Genomic DNA, 21800 nt, shown 5'->3' with positions numbered 1-21800 from the left:
CATAAAGCTCTTAAAGCTCCCTCATGGTCTTTTGGCAATTGTGATTTTGGCGGAGGGTAGAAACTTTTGTATTCCGCCACTTCACTTTGTTATTTATATTGTAAGAAAATTTTTGAGATGGTGTATAGGAGTGTAATGTGGTGAAAGTGCAAATTTCATGTGGTGCGAGTGACTGGTAAACACATTTCGCGTGAAAACCACTTTAGGCGCAAATCACTGTGCCACCAACTCGCGAATCCCCTTCTTCACATCAGCCTACAAAGAATCCCATTCCAACCTCAATTTCTTCACCACGGATGCCTTAGTATTTGCCACAGAGTGGGATGCTTTTAGGGGCGTCTCTCATCTTCAGGCTCATTTCTTTCGAAGTTCACAAAAACCAAGAGAAGCGGTTTGGAAATACTCCGTGAGCAAATATTGAATATACCCCCTAAACGTGTTTGGTGTGTGTTGTAAAGTTCGAGAAAAGGAACAGTAGGGCATAGCCCATAGGGAGATCACCGGAATGGCTTTTTCTGGTGTGACGATATGTTTGTACCGTAGCAAAAAAAAAGGTATAAAGAGGAGGGTGGGCTAGAGTCATGAATACAGCGAATTCATTTGAATAAGAATTACCTCAAAGTTTATAACAACTGTCGTTATCAAGTTATGTACACGATGAATAATGAAATCGAAACACATAAGATGAATGTTTCTCACATTGGGGTATATTAGGAGCTGGAAAAAAAAGACGAAACTTTAACACTCGTACATCGTTACAGTGTGAATCTGGTACCAGATGAGCTTTCACAGATATGCTAAGACAGAAGGAAAAAAAAGAAGTACAAAAGTTGGAACATAAATCTCGTCCTAATACATATCTCTTTACTGATATACCCCATTCTAAATTTATTCGACAAACACACACCCAATGGGAGATATTATCGATTGAAATGGCCTCTGTGGAAATATTTGATAATTCATCGTCTCTTTTTCTGCCTTCTGCTCTAATGTTTGGACATCCTGCCAATGGAAGGGATAAATTTATATCTGCTGAGATTCTTGTAGAAAAAAACATCTGTTGTGATCAAGCTTGAAAGCTCTTTAATCTCACAGTTTTATAGACAGCATTTCTCTGCAAATTTTTGTGATTTTGAGATAACCGAATGATGCTATGTAGGATTACACTGAACTTGAAAAACATCTTTTTTCTTCGTCAGAATTCTCAAAAGAGGGTAAACGATCGTCCCATTTCATTTTATATTCTAAGTCATCTTAGACTTGTGCTACTCCATAAAGATATCGTCGCTACCATTCAAGCAGTATCATATAAGCATTTCGACTACCATTCCGAAAGAAATATTTTAGCTTCACAAACTATTTTACACAGTTAGAACATTATATTTTTGGAGACATACTTAGCACATTTGTTTAAAAATTTATGTAAAAATTGCCAACTTCATGTAAAAAAATTGAATTAAATTCTGTTTTGATAAAAGTTTGAGAATTATAAATAGAGAACAATTATTAGCAGCCCCACTTGCGGAAGAAGACAGTACCCTCATGCGGACGAAAAAGCCTGTAGTCTCAGTAGATTTTCAGAATTTTTTTTGACAAGGTTTATCATTTCAATAAAAAAACATCGCTAAAAATGAAATAAAAAAAATCTAAAATTCACCTAGGTATTGACATTCATTTCAAAAATTGCTCTGGAAAAATTAAACATAGGGTAAGTGTGCCAAATTCCGGCCAGCTTACAATTCCGGCCACTTTTTTTGTTCCTCGAATTTTCGTGAAATTTTAGTTTTTGCATACTCTTGAGATTATACAATAAAAAATAACAATAAATGTAGATTCGACAAACGAAATGACGTGAAAAAGATATTGGAAGAATTCCCAGAGGGCAAAGGAACTATGAGAATGAAGGTGGCCGAAATAGGGCACCAAAGCTATGTCTGTATTTTTAATCATTTTAAAATGTATTAAGAATGATTTTAGAGTAAATAAAGACGGTAAACTCTTTACAAGGTTCCAAGTGCTCTTTCAGAAGAAAGAATAAAGAAAATCAATTTGAATTTAAAATATTACATTTCAAACTTGAGACTTTGACGCTTGCATGCAACTATGCCGAAATTTGGCACACTTACCCTAAGTTGCCTAAATGGGAGCCTATTTATTGCATTACAAATGATGTTCTTTCCATTTTTTGCCAATTTTCTTCAACTATTTACGTTGCTCGATCTTTTTTGTAAGCTTTTAGAAATTGAAAAAAAATATTATGTTAGAATTTAGTCTTCTTGTTACACTACTAGACTATGATATAAATTATATGATTTATTTTTGTACTGAACAAAACTGTATGCAGTTACAAAAAAGGAAAGACCTGACGGTTAAAAAGACAAATAAAATGACTAGTCATTTTCATGTTATGATTTTATAATCTTCCCTAATTACAGTGGGACCTCGATAAAGTCAACTCCCGATAGAGTTAATCTCCAATAGAGTCAACAGCTATTTTTTTACTCTACAGACTCCGATAGAGTCAACTTTTCTTTTATTATTGAACTAATAATATTATATAATTTTATTATGATTTTCTCGAAATTAAAACTAGTCTTTTTGTGTATTAATGTAACGTTATTAACACAAGAAAAACGTTTATGTAAGTACACGGTAATATTATGATTAAATATAATTATTTCTCAAACTTTTTAAAGAATTTACTTGTTTAAAAAAATGTACATGATAAACGATCATAAAATTATCTTTCTAAAGAAAACGTGTAAATTTATTTTAAGTTACATTTTTACTTTAAAAGATTAGTACAGTGGGACCTCGATAGAGTCAACTAATTATTTCCAGGCGTGTTGACTTCATTGGATTCGGTGACTCTATCGGAGACCGAAAAAAAATCAATTAAAATGTGAAATTTTGATATAAAGGGGTATTATTTTATATTTGTACTAGAACATTGATAAATTTAGCACGATATTAGAATATTTTATTTAATTAACCCAAACATTCTCCACCTTCTGGTACAAAAAAGTCATATGTTTGGACAAAAGTTGGAGATTTAGGGTATGATTTTATAGAATGTTTCTATTATTAGTAAGTATCTTGAGTGAAAATTACTATCCATGTGATAATATTGAGGTCCATCCACATTATTAAGACAAAAAAATGGTGTCTTAAAGATTTTTTTTCACTTTTTATTAGAAGAGCTCCGGTAGATATTTAATTGTTGAAGATTCTGATGCAATTAACGTTATTAATTAGAATTTATTTTAAATTTTTATTGTACGAGACAAGAGATTGATAGTTGTTCTTTTCGTTATGACATATGTAACTATTGCTCTAAGCTTTACAAAAAGAGCAATAAAATCAATTTTACTCATTTTCATGTTCTGAAAACTGGGCGCTAAATAGAGATATCAACTTAAGAGTCTTCAGATAACCCTCTAAAAAGTCAACCTAGGGATTATTATCATTACCCTCATTTCCTCCCTACCCCTCTCCTACACCGCCAAAATCGTTTTTTTTTTTTTTGTGATTACAGGAAAACACGTCATACAGGATCATAGGGCTTAATAAAAAAATCTTAAGACAAGAGAGAAAAGACAACAGAACTTTCAATCGGACAAAACGCTTAAAATCACGAAAAGAAAATTATTTTGTCGAAATTTGATTATACGGTTTAAAATACGAATTTTGAATTTTATTTTAATATTGTTTTTCTTATGTTAAAAAAAACACACACATTACAATGATACACTAAAACACTGATTTTAATTTCGAAAAAGTCATACAATATTATTAGCTCAATAGTAATGGAAAAATTGACTCTATTGGAGTCAATTTGGGTCTAAGTTGACTCTATCGGAGTCTGTAGAATAAAAAAAATAGCTGTTGACTCTATTGGAGATTGATTTGGATCAAAAACAAATAAGCAACAGAAGATTAAAATTAGTCAGATTAAGCTTATATAAGCTTTTTTTAGTTTAAGGATAATATCGACTTTAAAAATATACATTAGGGCAAAAAACAAATTATAATATCTATTTAAAAAAGGCTGCAGTAGAATGGTAAGTATTTTGGTAAAATATTAAGTAACAAAATCAAAAATGATAAGTAAAAAATTAAAAATTGGTAAAAAAAACAATAATCAAAAGTGGTAAGTAAAAAAATCTTAATTTGTAACAAAAAAATAATCAAAACTAATCAAAAATAATCAAATCAATAATCAAAGTAGGAAAAACAAAAATGGTAAATAAAAATATCTAAAATGGCAAGTAAGAAAATCTGAAATGGTAAATAAAAAAAAACTAAATTGGTAGATAAAAAAATCAAAAATGTTAAAATGTTTCACTGTTAGGACAACAGAAAATTTTCTGTATTTATAAAATTATCAATATCGCCTGTTGGGCCAAAGGGAACTTTTCTGTGTTTTGCGAATTTATGAGTTTCGCCTTTTGGGGCAAAAAGTAATTTTCTATGTTTTGGGAAGTTATCAGTATCGCCTGATAGGGCAAAGGGAAATTTTTGGAAAGTTATAAAATATACTTGTGCCATTTGTACAAATTTTTCTTGTTTTACTTCCTATTTTTGATTTTTTTACTTACCAGTTTTAATTTTTTTGCCTACTAATTTTGTTTTTTTTTTTACTTACCATATTTCTGTTTTTTACTTACTAATTTTGATTTTTTACTTACCAAAATTAATTATTACACTTACTAATTTAGAACATACCAAGTGAATTTTTAATTTACCGTTTTTACCAAAATACTTACCAAAAATGTTTTAGTCTTAAAAAAGTACTACAATTCCTTTTTATATTTAGCAATTCCGAGACCTCCGGGAATAGAGTTAAACCAGTTAAACTTGAAGTTTGAAATTCGTGTAACTGTGTTATCACACTTGCACATTAAAACTTTAATATAATTTACTTTAATTGTCGCTGGTGAGAGTCCAAATGTGTAATTTGTGTGTTTGAATCATTTTATATTCAAAATTTGATCTATTTGTTAATAAAAAGGTAGACTTGGCCCGCAAAATTTGATATAAATTGATTTATAGCATTAATGCGAAAAATTAATGCGATTTTCTCTTTAATTTTTTAATGTGAAAAATATTTATGCTTTAGGTAAATTTAAACTTACATTTGCAGGCCAAGTCCACATCTTTATCAATAAATAGAAGAAAAACCCTAAATATTAAGTGACTCAAAGACACAAATAACATATTTAGACTCTCACCAGCGACAATTAATGTGAATCACATTAAAATTTTAATGTGCAAGTGTGATAACGCCGTAAAGCTGTAATTACAGACAATTGGATCAGATCAAAAGTTTAAAACCTACGCAATGCATTTTTTTAGGAATTTTTCTTTTTAATTCTTAAGAATCTTTTTCACATTTTTAATTAGAATCTTGACTTTCAGGTGAACTTTAAAGGCAATCCTAATACAGGTTTTAGTTCTAATGTTTAGCCATATTATGGCGTTACTACTATAATTTCTTATCGGTTAAATTTTTTTGGAAAAATTTTTATGTTTGAATTACTAATGTTAAATAATCCGTTATATTATGAAAAACCTAAAAAGCTGGTTCGAGAAGTGGACTAAACCTAAAAAATCTCCTAACGGCTAACCAAACCAATGAATCGGAAAACAACTCGTAATTTTTTTATCGCAAAATATTCAATTTCCGATAAGTTTGCTGATACTTTTATTAGTTACTATGGAATTTTGGACCAGTAAATAACACGATTGAAATTATAAAAGATTTTTAACTTTTTCTTTCCGAGGAAAAATCTGTCTTTCTTCAGAAACTCACGTTTATGTCTTTTAAATTTCTTTACACTTTCAATCAGGTACTCTTTTATCTTAATCTCTTCCTGGAGTGACTCAAGGTGTAATTCACAAGTCCCCCGACTCTTCTGTCACAGTTTTGTGTTCCGAGTCCCGCACTCCCGCTCGGTGCAAGAAATTAAAGCGCCTAAAGGGATATTTTTTGCTAAAAGCATTGTAAAGTAGATAAATATTTTTAAACTGAATGATATACTAAATAACCAAAATAGCTTGGTATTTCAAAATAAACAAAAAGAAATCCGCTAATCAATGTAATCTTGATATTTTTTCACGCCATCAGCCGAAAAGCAGACATAAGTAGGTCTGACTACTTCTTTTTCTCCCCTAAGCCCTACCACCGCCAATTTATGAAATTACTTATAAAGTAACATGTCTCAGACATGCCTAAGGAAAGACTCTAGGAAGAGTAGCTTCGCTTAAAGGCACTCCATGGCAATTATGGCAGAGCATTTTCTTCTAACTAAATGTTTCAACCATAAATTGCTGAAAATAAAACCCATTTTCGTGCAAATTTAATTTTATTGCTATCGCATGACGTGAAAGAAGTTTTCCCTTGTATAATAAAATAGAAAATGACGAGGGAAGGTGTGTATGTAATCCTGGGTGCGCAATTTATGAATACTTTGTATGCCGTTGTAAAGAAAAGAGGAAAAAAGGTGAGCTCTCCTCCGTCAAGAAGCCTCAAGAAGAACAATAGCCTGCCCTCAAAATGAAGACAATAAGATAAAATTTTCTTTTCATTTTGACTTTTATTTGCCTAGCTAATATAAAAATATCCTTCTGACACAACAAAAAAAATCACTTCTAAATTCTTTCATTTCACATTCAATTCATTTGGTATTTTTCATTTTTTTTTAATCAATTCAATATTTTCCTTTAATTTATTTTAAAAATTAAAATAATAGCTTCCGTAAACATCACAAATGTGTCCATTCCTTTGGATTAAATTAAGAATACTACAGTGAGTTAAGTTTCTCAATTACAGCAAATACACAAGAAATTTCATTTAAGAAACTTCAACAAGTAATTAGTTTCACAGGTGTATAACCATTTGTTTTTTTTTTTGGCGGAAAAGGAACGCTTAAAAAAGGTGACATACTGCAAAAATATGTGTAAGTTCAAAAAGACTCGCAAAAGCTGATTAGATTAGAAGTTCATCATCACTATCATTTAGTCTGGCTGGATTCATCAAAAGGCTGGCTTCTTCATTGGAAACCTGCAATTTATGACATTGATTTTAAGATCTCCCTATTACACAATTATCGCTAAATTATTTTGCAAGTCTTAAAACAAAAAACAATGTTTAAAAGCGTATTTTACAGCCAAATTCGTGTAATATCAAAGAAAAGAAACCTTTTTACAAAATTTAAAACAGGTGCTCAAAACAAAAATTCTTTTAAAATTTTATACGAACGAAACTAATAAATAAATTATATGTCGTAATGGTCGCCAAAGTCCTTCACAGTCAAAGCACGTCGGTCCAATCAAGGAGCAAAATCATCACATAATTTGAAAGAAATACAAAACATTGATGTAATATACTTGGTATTGTTTTGTGATACTTTAAGTAGGATATTTATCTGGTTATAGTATTTCGGAAAACAGATAGCAAAGACTTTTACCAACAAACCATATAAATACAGGGTGAAAGGAACACCTATTGACTCTCTACTCTGCACTAAGATTTAAATGCACTAAGATTTAAATCTTACTCTGCACTATATGGAATACGAAATTTGAACATCTATCCTTGACAGAAAACGTAGACTAAGGAAAAAAAGTCATATTATTTACATTTTTATTTAACTTTAACTTTAACTTTAACTTTAGATAACTTTAATAAATGTCAACATTTTGAAAAAAGTGTCAATAGGGGTTCCCTGTCGAAGAGCTGTTCCTTCGACCATATTTATTTTTTTAGAACGCCACTGTAAAATATTTTAATCCTTTAAAGACGATTGGAACATCGGTGTCCCACAAAGAAAGTAATTCTTCCTGACTACCTAAAGTTATTTTTTTCTTATGTCTGTACATAATTGTAAAGTAGACGGTTGAAGAAATCTAGAATATTTTTTGCAAGTCTGTAGCTATTTTCTATGTATTAAAAAATTAAGCTCAAAAATAGCGAATTTTTAAATTCTCAAATTCAGAATTGATTTTAGTTATTTTTTATATTTCCATTTTTTTAAGCAAAACCCTTTTGGCAATAAAAACTACAATACTCATACGTAATATATTTCATTAAAGCGAAAAATATTATTCATTGGTATTGTCATAAAAATTACTTAAATTTTTGGGCTATTTCTGTCGCTTTCGTTCATAGAAGCACAAAATACACCGAATCAGCCTCTGTTGGACTTTCCAAGGCTAGATGTAAGACTTATCATTGATTATGTTTTTCAGTTTAATTTTTATTGGCAAAAAAGAAACGATCAGTAAAAAGTTCTAAATGGGCAGTAAAAAATTAAAAAATGAGCAGTAAAATATCTAATTATGATTAGTAAAAACCTGAAATCTTTACAAAAATGGACCTAATTTACATACTTAACATTTAAAATAGTTCCATATAAAGTGTAAAGTCTTTATTTTCCCTTTGCCAAAATTTGGACGAAAATATCACTGTTTCAAATATTTTTGTTACTGATCAATTTTAACTTTTTACTGCTCATTTATTCAATGCCATTTTTATTGTTGATTTTCAGTCCGTAAAAAGTGTCTCGTCGTTAAAGGGTTAAGGGAAATAATAAGGGTTTTTGTCTTGGTTCGTTATAGTGAAAAGGTTATTCACGGTAACGGATTGAAATAGATTTTAAGGTGTTGGACTAACAGTAAAAATGTCTAATAACATTTTTTTTTTATAATTTCAATAATTTCTGCTAATTATATTTTGTTTTTATTATTGAATATTTCAGAATATTAAATAATGAAACCCAATATTTCTCTATTTTAGGGACCTGGGGCAAAATGTGACAAATTGAAAATTTCGAAATTTGATATATATTCTATAGATAATCAGTATGAACTTTCTTAAACTTCCGAAATTCTAAGGAACACCAGCAAAGAATAAAGAAACTAAAATTGAAATTTCGAGCTTCTTTTTTAAAATACTTTGCTTACAAGAGATATGTATTAACTTTAACTAATTTATATCACAAAAATCTTTCATTTATTTCACTATTTTAGAATAATTTTGATACGTTGAAATTAAGTCCGTTGTCCATAAATCCTAATCCAAAAACGTCTCTTCAGATTCTTTAAAATGAACAATTGAGGTAAAATGTAACAAAACAAGAATTCGTATCCAGTACGCCTTTTCTGTTTAAAGGCAGAATCACATTGACAGTAAAATTCTTACCGTATTTCGTCAATTTACGCATTTTCATTGCAATTCTTACGCAAATTCTCGATTACCGTATTACCTTATCTCTAACTCGGTGGCACTATGTGAAAATAATGTAAGAAAATTGAAGAAATAAAACGAAAATGCGATAAACGATAAGCAAAAAACTGTAAGACTTACAGTTTTTGTTGCTCACCGTTTATCGAATTTTCGTTTAATTTCTTAAATTTTCTTATATTATTTACACCTAGTGCCACCGAGTATGAGATAAGGTAATACTGTAATAGAGAATTTGCGTAAGAATTGCAATAAAAATGCGTAAATTAACTAAATACGGTGAGGCTATGGCGAGCATTTTATTGTCAATGTGATTCTGCTCTAACATTTTGCTCAAGATTTTCTATTTTTTTTTTGAAAATCATTAATACATGAAATAAATTCAACGTGTGCGGCTACGATTTCGACTGTGAAAGAATCTGCCCAGTGAGCATCAAATACTATCCGATTTCAATTCAGCTGAACTATACAAACTGCTGACCAGTCAGCATATTTTTTTGCTGATAAACTCAGCAAAAATATTCTGTAAACGCTGCCTTTTTCAGCTAACTGTGTTCGCTGGATAACTTTCAGTATTTTATAATACTTTGCAATATAATTTTTAAAAAGAGTAGATTCTCACTAGGATGTCGTAAATTTTCGTTAAAATCGTTAAATTTCAGCAAGACCCCTTTACTGATTCAATGTTCGTTTGAACCTGCTGGAGAACTGATTTAAACCTTAAAGGACAAATGGGACAACGGTGTCCCAAAAACAAAAACATCTTTTTCACTACGGAAAGTTATTTTGTCCCAAGAATAGATCAAAAAATTAGTGTTTATTTTTTGGACACCGGTGTCCCATTCATCCTTAAAAGGTTAAAGTTATCCAGGATGCAAAAAGCATTCAAATAAACCTATACTTGTTCCAATTGATTGAGAAGTTCTTCAAGGCAAAGATCCTTCAAGAAAAAGACAAGAGAAAATCAATATTATTAATAAATATTTCTAACTTTAAAGTACTCAATTTGTCCCAAAAAAGCCGTCTTTTGAATTGAATAGAATAGAATCCCCTGACGAACATTAGGGTCTCCAATACGGGATCCCGAGTTGCTAATATCCCGGGATTTTGATATTTTTGCTGGATCGGGATTAATCCCGGTAACAAATATTGAACAAAACGAAACCATGGGTTTCCGAAATTCCTAAATATTACGAACACTAAATCCCGGGATAAAACAAAGGACTTTCAAAGTACCAGGGTTTTCAAGATCCCATAGCATTCGGGGTTCCAAAGGTCATGAGGCCTCGAAAATTCGTATCGGAATCCCAAAAAACGAGATCCTAAAATCCTAGATCAAGAAATTCGGTATTAGTGAAATATTCAAATTCTGGGATTCCAACATTTGGAAACACCCGGGATTATGGAGACTTCAATGAACACCGGAAGACTTTCAGATATCCACAAAATTCCGACAGACATAACACCCTGAAATACTTCAAGTTTCGACTTCGAAAAACATCAGAAGGAAGGAGTACCATATCGGCCATCTGCATGGACGAAATATACGTATAAGTAATTTGTAAAAAGAAGAATATTTACAGGAGTTATTTTCACTATAATAAACTTCATGATTTTGAAGGGTTGAGAAGAATTGAAGTATAACTACCAATGACCCCAAGGCGCGCTCTCTTTCACAGTTTGATCTCTACATTTCGTATTGGACATTATTATTTTCCTCTCACGTCTCTACTCCTTGTTATGAGTGATCTCAAAAGCATCTAAAACATTTTTTTACTACTTGAACTTAAAGAAAGAGTAGTTACATAATTACACTTTTTCCAATTTGTCACCGGCCTGAAGCACAAACGGTAAAAGACATCAGCTTTCGGTCTTCGGTGATCCCAATAAAAAAATATTGTTCTTGAGACGTTTTTTGTTTTCTTTTCTCCAACGCCCCCCTCCAACCCTCCAAAACCATGTTTATTCGTTTTTCTTAAAATTGGCCCAAGCTTTATCAATGATATACGGATATGTTTTAGAGGTAGTCTAGATGAACATTTCGTCCAAACATAGGGGAAAGTTCCCATGCATGATACTGTAAAATGATTTCCAAGGTTTGTGATTATTTTCTGAGTATCACACAGACCGAAGCGATTCCTCCTATATGACAAAAAAATGTCTCACTTATTAGGTTCATAATCCTACCTCAAATAGTCCTTGAAAAATCTTAGATTTTCTTCAAGAAGAAAATGGAAATTCAGTGGCGACTTTTATACAAGTTGGGTCCGAGGCCTTCCTGTATAATAATTGATTCGACAATTCGGAGGCCCATTTTTACTGTAAAAATTTCACCGGATACAAAAAATGCATATCAATATTTAGACGGAACTCTAATATATCTGCTTAAATCGTTTGTACGACTGGTTATTAGTTTTAAAATAACTTTTATCTAATTTTTCTAAGCCATGTTTTTATGACATTAGGGCGCTAGCGAAAACCATTTTTTCACTTTGAGTCCATGAAAATGTCACTCTGCAACCTTAAAATTCAGACAACAGGGTTGAAGGCTATGTCAATTGTCGATAAAATTGGAGGATTACAATAGGTGTAATTATGAAAGAATCACATCTCATGATAGAGTTGCTACATTTAAATTATCATTCATGGACCCTTCTTAAAATATAGGATGGACACAGGTAGAATTTACGAATTTGTCGCCACCATCAAAAACAGTGTCCCCAAATAAAAATATTTTTACATAAATATTAATACTGATGAACCCTCTATGTGCCTATGATAGTAGTTTTCCTGAACAGCGACATTAATTAAGAAATACTTATGAAATATCATGTATCGAAATTACAGTTTTGGACCCATTTTTAATTTTTGCTTCCTGAAACTAGGGAAAAAGAGCTGGGATCCTAATTTTTTTAGGAAATGTGAGGCTTTGGACCAGATATTAAAATATATTGCTGTGAGTCATAATTATTGATTAACGTAGGAAAAAAATAGTTATTATCAAGCTTGGATCGTATCAAGCATGGTCACTTTCCCCTACCTATGACCGAAAATTTTCCATTTTGAATTATTGAAAGTCAAAGGGCAATCACTTTAGATAGCTTACTTTTTAACCGTTTCGATTAAATTTGGATTTTGTGGAGAGGTATTCAAATTTAGAATCCAAATGCATAGATTTTCATCGGTTATGAATCGGTTAAGTATGGATAATTGAATCATTTTTTCGCAAATTTTTTTTTTACTTGATCTTAAGTTTGTTCCCGAACTAGAAGTACGATAAGAGATATCGAATTCTTGTCTTCGATGACAAATTATTCATGCCTAATGCTTCGGTGAAAAATCAATTTAATATAATTTTTAATCGAAAATTAAAAAGCCCTATGTGGCGTATTTCTCATTCAATTGGAACTAGTTTTAATTCATTTTAAAAGCCTCTCTAATTCCAGAAAAAATCGATTCGAGTTCAAGTGTTTACAAATCAGTTATCGGTAACATAACAAAATGGCATAGTAAAAAAAGACTTTGAGATTCGCTTAAATTCATGATAATATTTTAGCTTCATAAGTTGAACCGCTAAATAACTTTATTCGTTAAAAAAGAAGTTGACATAATTTTGAGGGCATGTCACCAAACTCAGGAATATACGAGTATCCTGCTAAGTGTTTTACACTACACCGCTCGTCTTTATTTAAAGTGAAAAGGGCTCTAATTTTCCATTGATTTGAAATGCAAAGTGAATCATTCTACTTTATTTACTTTTCTTCACCCCTCTGAACATTAAATCCTGATAAGTAGATCATCAAAGTACTTTTAAAGCCAAAATTAAATCTAAAATACCCAATCATTTATTTTATCAGCATAAGTTGCCAAACTTCTCAAGGGTGCACGTTTAACGATTTCAACTTTTATAAACTTTTCTAAAATTGGTTTAAACTGGAAACTGCGATATTAAATCTTTTATTTTGATATTTAATAGAATTTCAAATTCATCATGTTGCTGAATTTATTGTAATAACAATGTTACTGATAAAGTTTTAAACATTATTCTGTTTAGTCCAATTTCATGCCTTTAAAAATGGATGCAATCATAAAGTATTTGTAAAATATTAATAAAAGAAAAAACAACAACACTTCTGTGCATCAGAGTGAATTTAAATATTCTGCACAAAATTAGGTCAAATACTGAAATTATCCAGATAAATATCCTTTAATTATGTGTTAACTGAATCATGCATATGTGTATTACTAGATTTTGCAATTTTAAATTCGAAAAATGAAATGGTTTTTTTTTAACTCACCCGTGAATACGAAACATTGGTGTCTTTGCGACGAATGAGAGAGAAAAGTTTTGCACGTCTCTCGGGATCCTTGAGGGCAAATCCAATGCCTCCAACAGCCCCAAAAACAGCCATCACAATAAATATAGCTCCAACTGTAGACACTCCGCCCCCTGACTTCTTGTCACCGTCATGAGAATTGCCGCTGTCCGTCTTGTTGTCCTTTCCATCTTCCGGTGATTTTGGTGTCGTGACAGATGGTGGTGGAGGCGATGCCTTTTCAGGTGGTTGTAGTCCCAACATTGAGCAAATCGATGGTGTTTCATAAGTCACCAGCAAAGAACAGTGCTCATCCTGCAAGGAGATAGAAAGGAGAAAAACCCAAATGACGCCATTCATTTTATTCAATGGAAAAGTTAGTATTTTAATTAAAATGACTTGAATTTTGACTGCTAAGGTATAACTGCTAGGTATTTATTCCTTATGCCTTGGCAATTCAAGCAATTGGAAAGAAATAAAATTTTAATTTTTAACCCCACCATACTGCAGTTGTTTTTCCGAACTATGCTTGTTGCTAGTTTCATTTTTATTATCCCGCAGAGCTTTTTACTTATCATAATCTTCATTTTATATATACGGTGCTCAATGGCTAGAAATTCCATTAGATTTTTCCTCTTTTCAAACATTTATCCAAAAGCTCACCTTTAGTATCATATATAATGCAGTAACCATTTTCAACGAGACTGAGGCAAAGTTTTGGTTGTGAAAAATTTTCTCGTATTGAGCGAAATCGTTCAAACAATCCAAATCATTCGCAGAATTCAATTTCAGGATACGATTTTTATTGCACATATTCCCACACTATATAGCACCAATATATATTCCTGTGGTAATGATTTCAGCAGAAAACCTCGAGAAAAATTGCAATGGAGACGAATTGGAAAGGGGAAATCAAATTTTTATCGGTATTTGGCATTTTACGATATAGAACACAAATGGTTAAAGAAGGAAGATTCTTCAAATATTCTCAAAACAATATTCTTTTATCCCATCATAATTTTAATCTCTTCAATTTTTATCTCATACATTCTTCACGAGATTCAGCATTGTGTATAATACTCTATACACAGTGCATTTTAAATAACATTGCCAACTTGGAAGTATCAACTCTTCGAAAATTTCTATTATTGCTGATGCAGAGAAACAATCGAAACAACAATATTTAGAGATTAAATCATCCTGTGAAATCTCCAATAATATTTCGTGAAAATCTCAATGAAGCTTTCTGTGGAAAATCAATAGGAACTATACACCGTATATATAGGATCATTGAAATTCACAAAGGTAGAAACAGTAAATAACACTGGACGGCTAAAAGGAAGAGGATATCTATACCGTGTGCTTTAAATCCCAAAACTAGTATTCAATTATCTTAATTGAGAATTCCTGTTACATAGATTACAAACAGTTTCAATAGAAATGAATAGTAATATTGAAAACACTGCATAATAAAAGAGGTGACAAGGCGTTCCAGGCTTTGTGAAATGTTTAAACTCCTGACTTAGATGTTGTACCACAAAAATACTTTCGCATCATTTACCGGTTCACAATGATTCACCATCGATTTCAAACGATTCAACCGATTAAATCACTCAAAAATTCGTTCAAAACAGCTTAGGTGTTGATTTACTGATTTTCGGAGAAAAATACTTATCAGTTCATTACCAATTCGTGATTGATTGGACTCGATTTAGACTTGTCAGAAATTCCAATACCTTTACAACAAGCCCAATATGATCCCATTTGGCTGAGAAATACGCTCTCTAGAGCCTTTTTAAACCTTGACCTTGAAAAACCATTTAGGAATGATTCAACAGTATTTCGGTATAGACGAAATAAACGCCTCTGCATTTTCTAAAACATCCAAAAATGAAAAAAAAACATCGCACGACACGTTTTCAAGCAATTCCAAAAAACATAGTTTTGGAGGGAAACAGGAGACGTACAGGAAAATTAGGAGTGTGATAACAATCCTGGGGTCAACCTAAGGGAATGAAGGAGGTCTGGCGAATGACAGATGAACAAACAGCGAGATATACCCCCCTACATTTGGTTGGTTTTGTTGAAAGTAAATCTCACATTTACATACAGAATCATATGGGACTTTTTCTGCATTCGTGACCATTAAGCCGTCTTCAGACCGTTTAACCTGGTTTCCGAAGGTCTCAGAATCCTGCATAGCAACGAATTTTATTGCTCTTTCAGAACCTACACGGTAAAAACTTTTGGACACTGACCAAGATATTGGAACAAGTTTTCCTTGGAACAAATTTATTTGGAATCAATTTGTACCTAGAGAAGATATTTGTTTGCTCCAAAAAGTTTTCTTCACACTTTTGCTACGAAATATAGTTACAATTTTGTTAGAGTTTTCTTTTGGAACCGTTTCGATACGGTGGAATGTCTACAATTTGAGTTGATTTCGTTTTATACAAATTTGTTCCTGATGGAATAGAATTTGTTGCACTCGGCTGTTTTGTTCCCACTGTCAGGAACAAATCGGTACATTTTCTTTATAACAATATTATTCCTACATCTGTAATATATTTGTTCCAAAAATTTTCGGTATCCGTTGACAAGGTAATTTTTTGAACGAAATTGTTACTCATATGGGGAATCTTTTTGTTTCCATTGTCGGGAACAAATTCGTGTAAGTGATTTCGTCTTACAGTTAAGGCCTATACTTCAGTCGAGATGGATTTCGGTGGCGAAAATTCATAAGGAACATCAAATAAAAATCAATTTGAGAGTGTTTTATCCAGAAACGTGCATGACGAAATCATATGCGAATGTTGGCAGCTGGAGAGGAAGGGAATCTCGAATTAAAAAAGTGAAACCATGTAGCACGAAAATTGCCATAGAATTGGCGTCCTCCTCGCTTCGGTGACGGGTGACTGAGTGTGAGAGGAGGGATACGATTTTATATCAGACGGGCTATTTTTTGGAACAAATTCGTTACTAATATTGGGTATCTTTTTGTTTCTCCTAAAAGGTACAAATTTATTCCAGTAATGTAATAGGTCATTAGTCCTTAATAATCCAATCCTAAGTTAAATTTTCCAGAATATTTCGACTGGTAAGAAATTATAACTGTTAAGTCATATGGCTAAGCCTTAGGTCTGAAGCCCATATTACACGAAATATCTCAAAAGTAAAGACTAGACCCCAGTTGTAAGATGCAAAATCCTGTTGAGGGACAAATATACAAGATTTCCGTCGCAATACTTTTGTCAAAAAACAAACGAGCAATAAAAAATTCAAAATGGCCAATAAAAAAATAAAAATGAACAGTAAAATATATAATTATGGTCAGTAAAAATCCTAAATCTTTACAAAAATGGATCTAAATTTCTATATTTTGTATCTAAAATTGTTGCAGATAGAATGAAAAGATGTTTATTTTCCCTTTGCCAAAATTTGGACGATAATATCACTGTTTCAAATTTTCTTGTTATTGCTCAATTTTAATTTTTTGTTGCTCATTTTTTATACAATGCCAATACTTTTTGCCTGCAAGCTCTCTCTGAACTGAGTCCATGAACTGATGGTTTCAAATAGATCCATATAAAATAGACAACTTTCCATAGGGTTGGCGCGATATCATTTCTCAGAAATCTTTTGAAATATGAAGGTATATTGAGAAAAGTGGTCCTCGGTAGGTGGAAAAACATTCCCGGGTGAAAACAATTGTAGGTCTCTCCATCAGAAATTCATCTAGAGAAATTAATGTCAAATAATCAACTGTGACCAAAATTAACATAGCGGCTGAATTAGATTAAATTGGTCCGAAACAATTTTCTCCCTCCAAAATTAAATTCAAAGAATTCTATTTAAGACCTTAAAAACACCTTTAAAGTAAATTCGTAGATTATCCTCAAATATCATAAGGCATTGTCCAAGTGTAATTCAAAGTTCAAATATTTAATTTTCTTAAAATATTTCAGTCTAATCGCATCCTGTGATTGGCTTATACTTTCGAAGCTTCGAATGCTACAGCCAATCACTTAACGTGATATGACTAAAAGAGTTTTTTGAAATAAAACAATTAGAAAAAAATTTTTAGCTACCGTCGTTGCGGGTGACTTTGCACTCGGAGGGTGACTTTGCACTCTGCTGTTCGTGAGAGTTTGAACAATTCTAGCACTTATTGATGGTCTTCGGCGATCCGGTCTACCATGTCAAAGTATATAGGGATATGTTAAGTACCAAGTAAGGTACAATGATCCCTAAAAGGATTCTTGTAGTTTCAGTAATAGTCAATGAAATGCTAATATAGGTATTTTGTCAAAAAACGGCTCCGTGAAAAAGTTATCTGAAGGTGCAATTCCGAAATCGATTTCAGACTAGTAAATTGCCCAAATCCAATCTAAATTTATCTGGCTAGAATAATCCACTTCGATTTTGTGGATTATTTCTATTAATATATTTTTTTTCTCTATTATCTTCCTAAGAACGCATGATTTATGTTATAAAATTGCATATAATGGTCTTTCTAAAGCTTTATTATAGAAGTATTTGGTTAAAAATTATCCACTTTTGTGGGAACTTAATATAAAGTGACTGAGATCTACAAGATGGTATGGTCGCCATCTTGATTTGACGTTTCTGTCCGCCATTTTGAATAACTGTCAAAACAAAAAACTTATCTGATTGAGCTGAAATTTTAGTATGTTGTAGCTGATGTCAAGGCCTTTTCAGAACATATATAAAATCCGACCTAGGTTAAGTGATTGTCTGGATATAGGGGCTCCAAGTTCAAAATTTTGACATTTTCATGAATATAGAACTACAGGGAGCTTCTTTTATCAAAACCATCACAAAAAAGACAGCGCTATCATTAGGCGATGAGATCTAACAAACAAACAATAAGAAAAGTAATGTTTTTGTTTATAACAGTGCATTATTTGAGAATCTTAAAAACTGTTTTCGCAAAGATGAAAAATAAAAAAATTAATTAAATGCGCTTTTCGTTTCTTTTTTTTCAATTATGTTACAGTAAATAAATACCGTCGTTGCGGGTGACTTTGCACTCGGGGGGTGACTTTGCACTCTGCTGTTCGTGAGAGTTCGAACAATTCTAGCACTTATTGATAGTCTTCGCCGATCCGGTGTACCATGTCAAAGTATATAGGGATATGTTAAGTACCAAGTAAGGTACAATGATCCTCAAAAGGATTCTTGTAGTTTCAGTAATAGTCAATGAAATCCTAGTATAGGTATTTTGTCAAAAAACGACTCCGCGAAAAAGTTATCTGAAGATGCAATTCCAAAATCGATTTCAGAGAAGTAAATTATCCAAATCTATTCTAAACTTATTTGGCTAGAATAATCCACTTCGATTTTGTTCATTATTTTTAGTAAATTCCTTTTTTTCATTATAGTCTTCCTAAGAACGCATGATTTATATTATAAAATTGCATATAATGGACTTTCTAAAGCTTTATTATAGAAGTATTTGGCCAAAAATTATCCAATTTTTTTTTTTAACTTAAGATAAAATGACCGAGATCTACAAGATGGTGTGGTCGCCATCTTGATTTGACGATTCTGTCCGCCATTTTGAATAACTGTCAAAACAAAGAACTTATCCGATTGAGCTGAAATTTTAGTATGTTTTAGTTGATGTCAAGATCTTTTCAGAACATATATAAAATCCGACCTAGGTCAAGTGATTGTCTGGATACTGGGGCTCTAAGTTCAAAATTTTGATTTTCATTAATACAGAACTTCGGAGAGCTTCTTTTATCGAAACCATCACAAAAAAGCAGTATTATCGTTAGGCGATGAGATCTAAATAACAAACAAAAAGAAAAGTAATGTTTTTCTTTATAACAGCATATTATTTGAAGATCTGAAAAACTCTTTCAAAAATGAAAAAATAAATAAATGTACTTTTCATTTATTATTTTTAAATTATGTAAGAGTAAATAAATATATAAAATAAAAGCCTCAACCATTTCTAGTGGTTACTGAGACATTTCGTTTAGGTTTTAAAATTCAGGATTAGAAAATAAAGATCGCCAAAAAATAAATATTTCAAATTCTTAAACTTTGAGCCTCTGTATCAAGGTAAATACTTGACGTAGACCGGAACATAGATATGTTCTGAAAAGGTCTTGATATCAGCTACAACATACTAAAATTTCAGCCCAATCGGACCAGTTTTAGGGTTTGACAGTTATTCAAAATGGCGGACAGAAACGTCAAATCAAGATGGCGACCACGTCAACTTGTAGATCTCGTGCATCTTACCCTTAGATATGAAGATCTTCATTGTCGTTTATTACAGAAATTGTTGATTTTTTAGTATTTATTAAAAAGTGCAAAGTCACCCGCACCTTATCCCCAGTGCAAGCCTTTTTTGTTGATTTTTTTAAACATAGTAAAATTTTATAAAATTAATGCTAGTGGCACAAAATCCATTCATTAACAACTGAATACAAATAATTTTACCCATTCACCCCCCTCCTTTCACTTTAACTATCCACTTTTAGAGGGCAAAGTCGAAAAACAGCGAAAAAACGTGCAAAGTCACCCGCAACGACGGTATGTGAATTAAAAGCTGTATTTAATATCAATATTATAACTCTTATATTTTTTGTCAACATTACCTTCAGTAGAAAATTATAAAAGTGAATAAAAAGACATAACAAAAAACACATGGCGTTGCTCTTGTTCCCTGTCAAACTTTTATTAAAATAAAATGGATAAAGTTAGTTAATAAAACTCCCAACACTACTTATGTATATTTGCCTCATAAAATATAACACCCGTTTCAAAAACATCTTTTGAGTTGGTTCATATTCAAATTAAATTAAAGGAGATTGCAAAACGTTCCAGCTTTGCGAAATGCTCGAATTCGCAACTAAGACACTATACCATAAAAACAGTTTCACGATTTAGCTATATTAATAGAGTTCTTTACTAGTTCATTCACAAATAATTTAAACGGACGATCACGTCAAAATTTGCCTAAAATAGCCTAGGCAGCTTAGGATAGCTTAGAAGTAATGCAATTTAATTACTGATAAATTAATCATATCGATTCAGAACCATTTTCAACTTGTTCAGAGTTGTTAAGGATTCCAATACCTTTCCAGTGACACAAAATAAACCCAAATGGGTTGAGAAATGGGCTCTAGAGCCCTTTTATACTGATATTGAACATGTTAGACAATTTGAATTTATAGTCCAAGCAAGATATGAATTTTAATTTTTAATTAGTCTAACCGTAGTCTACACATTTTTTATCAATTACTTTTGTATATGTAATGCCCTAGGAATACCTACGATTTAAGCCGTATGATCAAAATAATGATCACATAACATTTCCGTCAGTTTCCGACTATGTCGTCTCTCGGTTTAAGCCGAGAAACGGCTTAGTTACTGGGAAACTGATGGGAATTTAGTCAAATCATTATTTTGATTATGATTACGTTAAGCCGTGTTTCGGCTTAATCGTAAGTGTGTCTAGGGTATAAGTGTGTTGGAGTCAGCAGTGAAATGCTAAATTTTAGTCAAACATCGCAAAGCGAGGCTTTGATTAAATTTCGCTATTTAGTACAGTTCTTTTTCGATATTAGCGATAATAGTATATCATTAAAGCCACAAATAAACTCAAGATGGACCTCGAGAATATCTACTTAGCCCATTAAACTTTATGGTAATGAATTAGTCCAATCCAAACTATACTGTGAGAATTTAGGATCAAAAACTGGATAACGAAACTGTGGTAACCTGAAGAATTAAAACTTTTCACAAAACATATCATATGGTTTCATGTGGAATATGGTCCAAATTCCAAACTTGCAGAATAAGGATGATGGTGATTGAATATTGGAAAAGCAATAATTCAAATACTGAGCTTGCCATCGAGACACTACTCAAATACACCTTCAATTAATCTAGAAATACAGATTCCATAGCAATAGATAGAGATTTTACATTATTCCAAATGAATGATGATTGCAATTGATTTGATGCAGATGTTCTCTCCATTGTATCAAATATTCTACTCTTCATCATTTCTCACACACACCCAAGAAATTCTACTGTGTGATCCTGATATATCCTTTCGGTTAAGCAGATTTATATCCCCAAGACGTAAGAAAACTTTCTCTACATTCTCGGTGGTGCTTGAAATGGAAGAAATGGCTTTCATGCATCACTTTCTTCCAAATGCAGTTCCAATCTCTCAAGTTACCTTTTTGAAAACCGCA

The 21800-nt window shown here is 31.8% G+C and overlaps 1 protein-coding gene across 2 annotated transcripts in view; it reads right to left on the bottom strand.

Annotated features, from left to right (window-relative positions):
* Positions 1 to 6576: 6576 nt before the first annotated feature.
* The window catches only part of LOC129806022 (cation-independent mannose-6-phosphate receptor), a 110629-nt gene continuing 95405 nt past the window's right edge, over positions 6577 to 21800 (bottom strand). Inside the window, exons 6-7 of one of the 2 annotated variants that reach the window (XM_055854320.1) lie at positions 13543 to 13875; positions 6577 to 7063 (exon numbers count right to left, since the gene is read on the bottom strand). In XM_055854320.1, coding sequence (XP_055710295.1) covers positions 6989 to 7063; positions 13543 to 13875 — 408 coding nt within the window. In that variant the 3' untranslated portion in view covers positions 6577 to 6988. Of the gene's footprint in view, positions 7305 to 13542; positions 13876 to 21800 lie in introns of both variants that reach the window. The other variant, XM_055854330.1, reaches the window with a different exon arrangement.

The sequence above is a fragment of the Phlebotomus papatasi genome, chromosome 1 (assembly GCF_024763615.1).
Source record: "Phlebotomus papatasi isolate M1 chromosome 1, Ppap_2.1, whole genome shotgun sequence".
Classification (NCBI taxonomy): Eukaryota; Metazoa; Arthropoda; class Insecta; order Diptera; family Psychodidae; genus Phlebotomus; species Phlebotomus papatasi.
The sequence above is the reverse complement of the archived record's forward strand: the minus strand, read 5'-3'. Positions and strand labels throughout refer to the sequence as shown.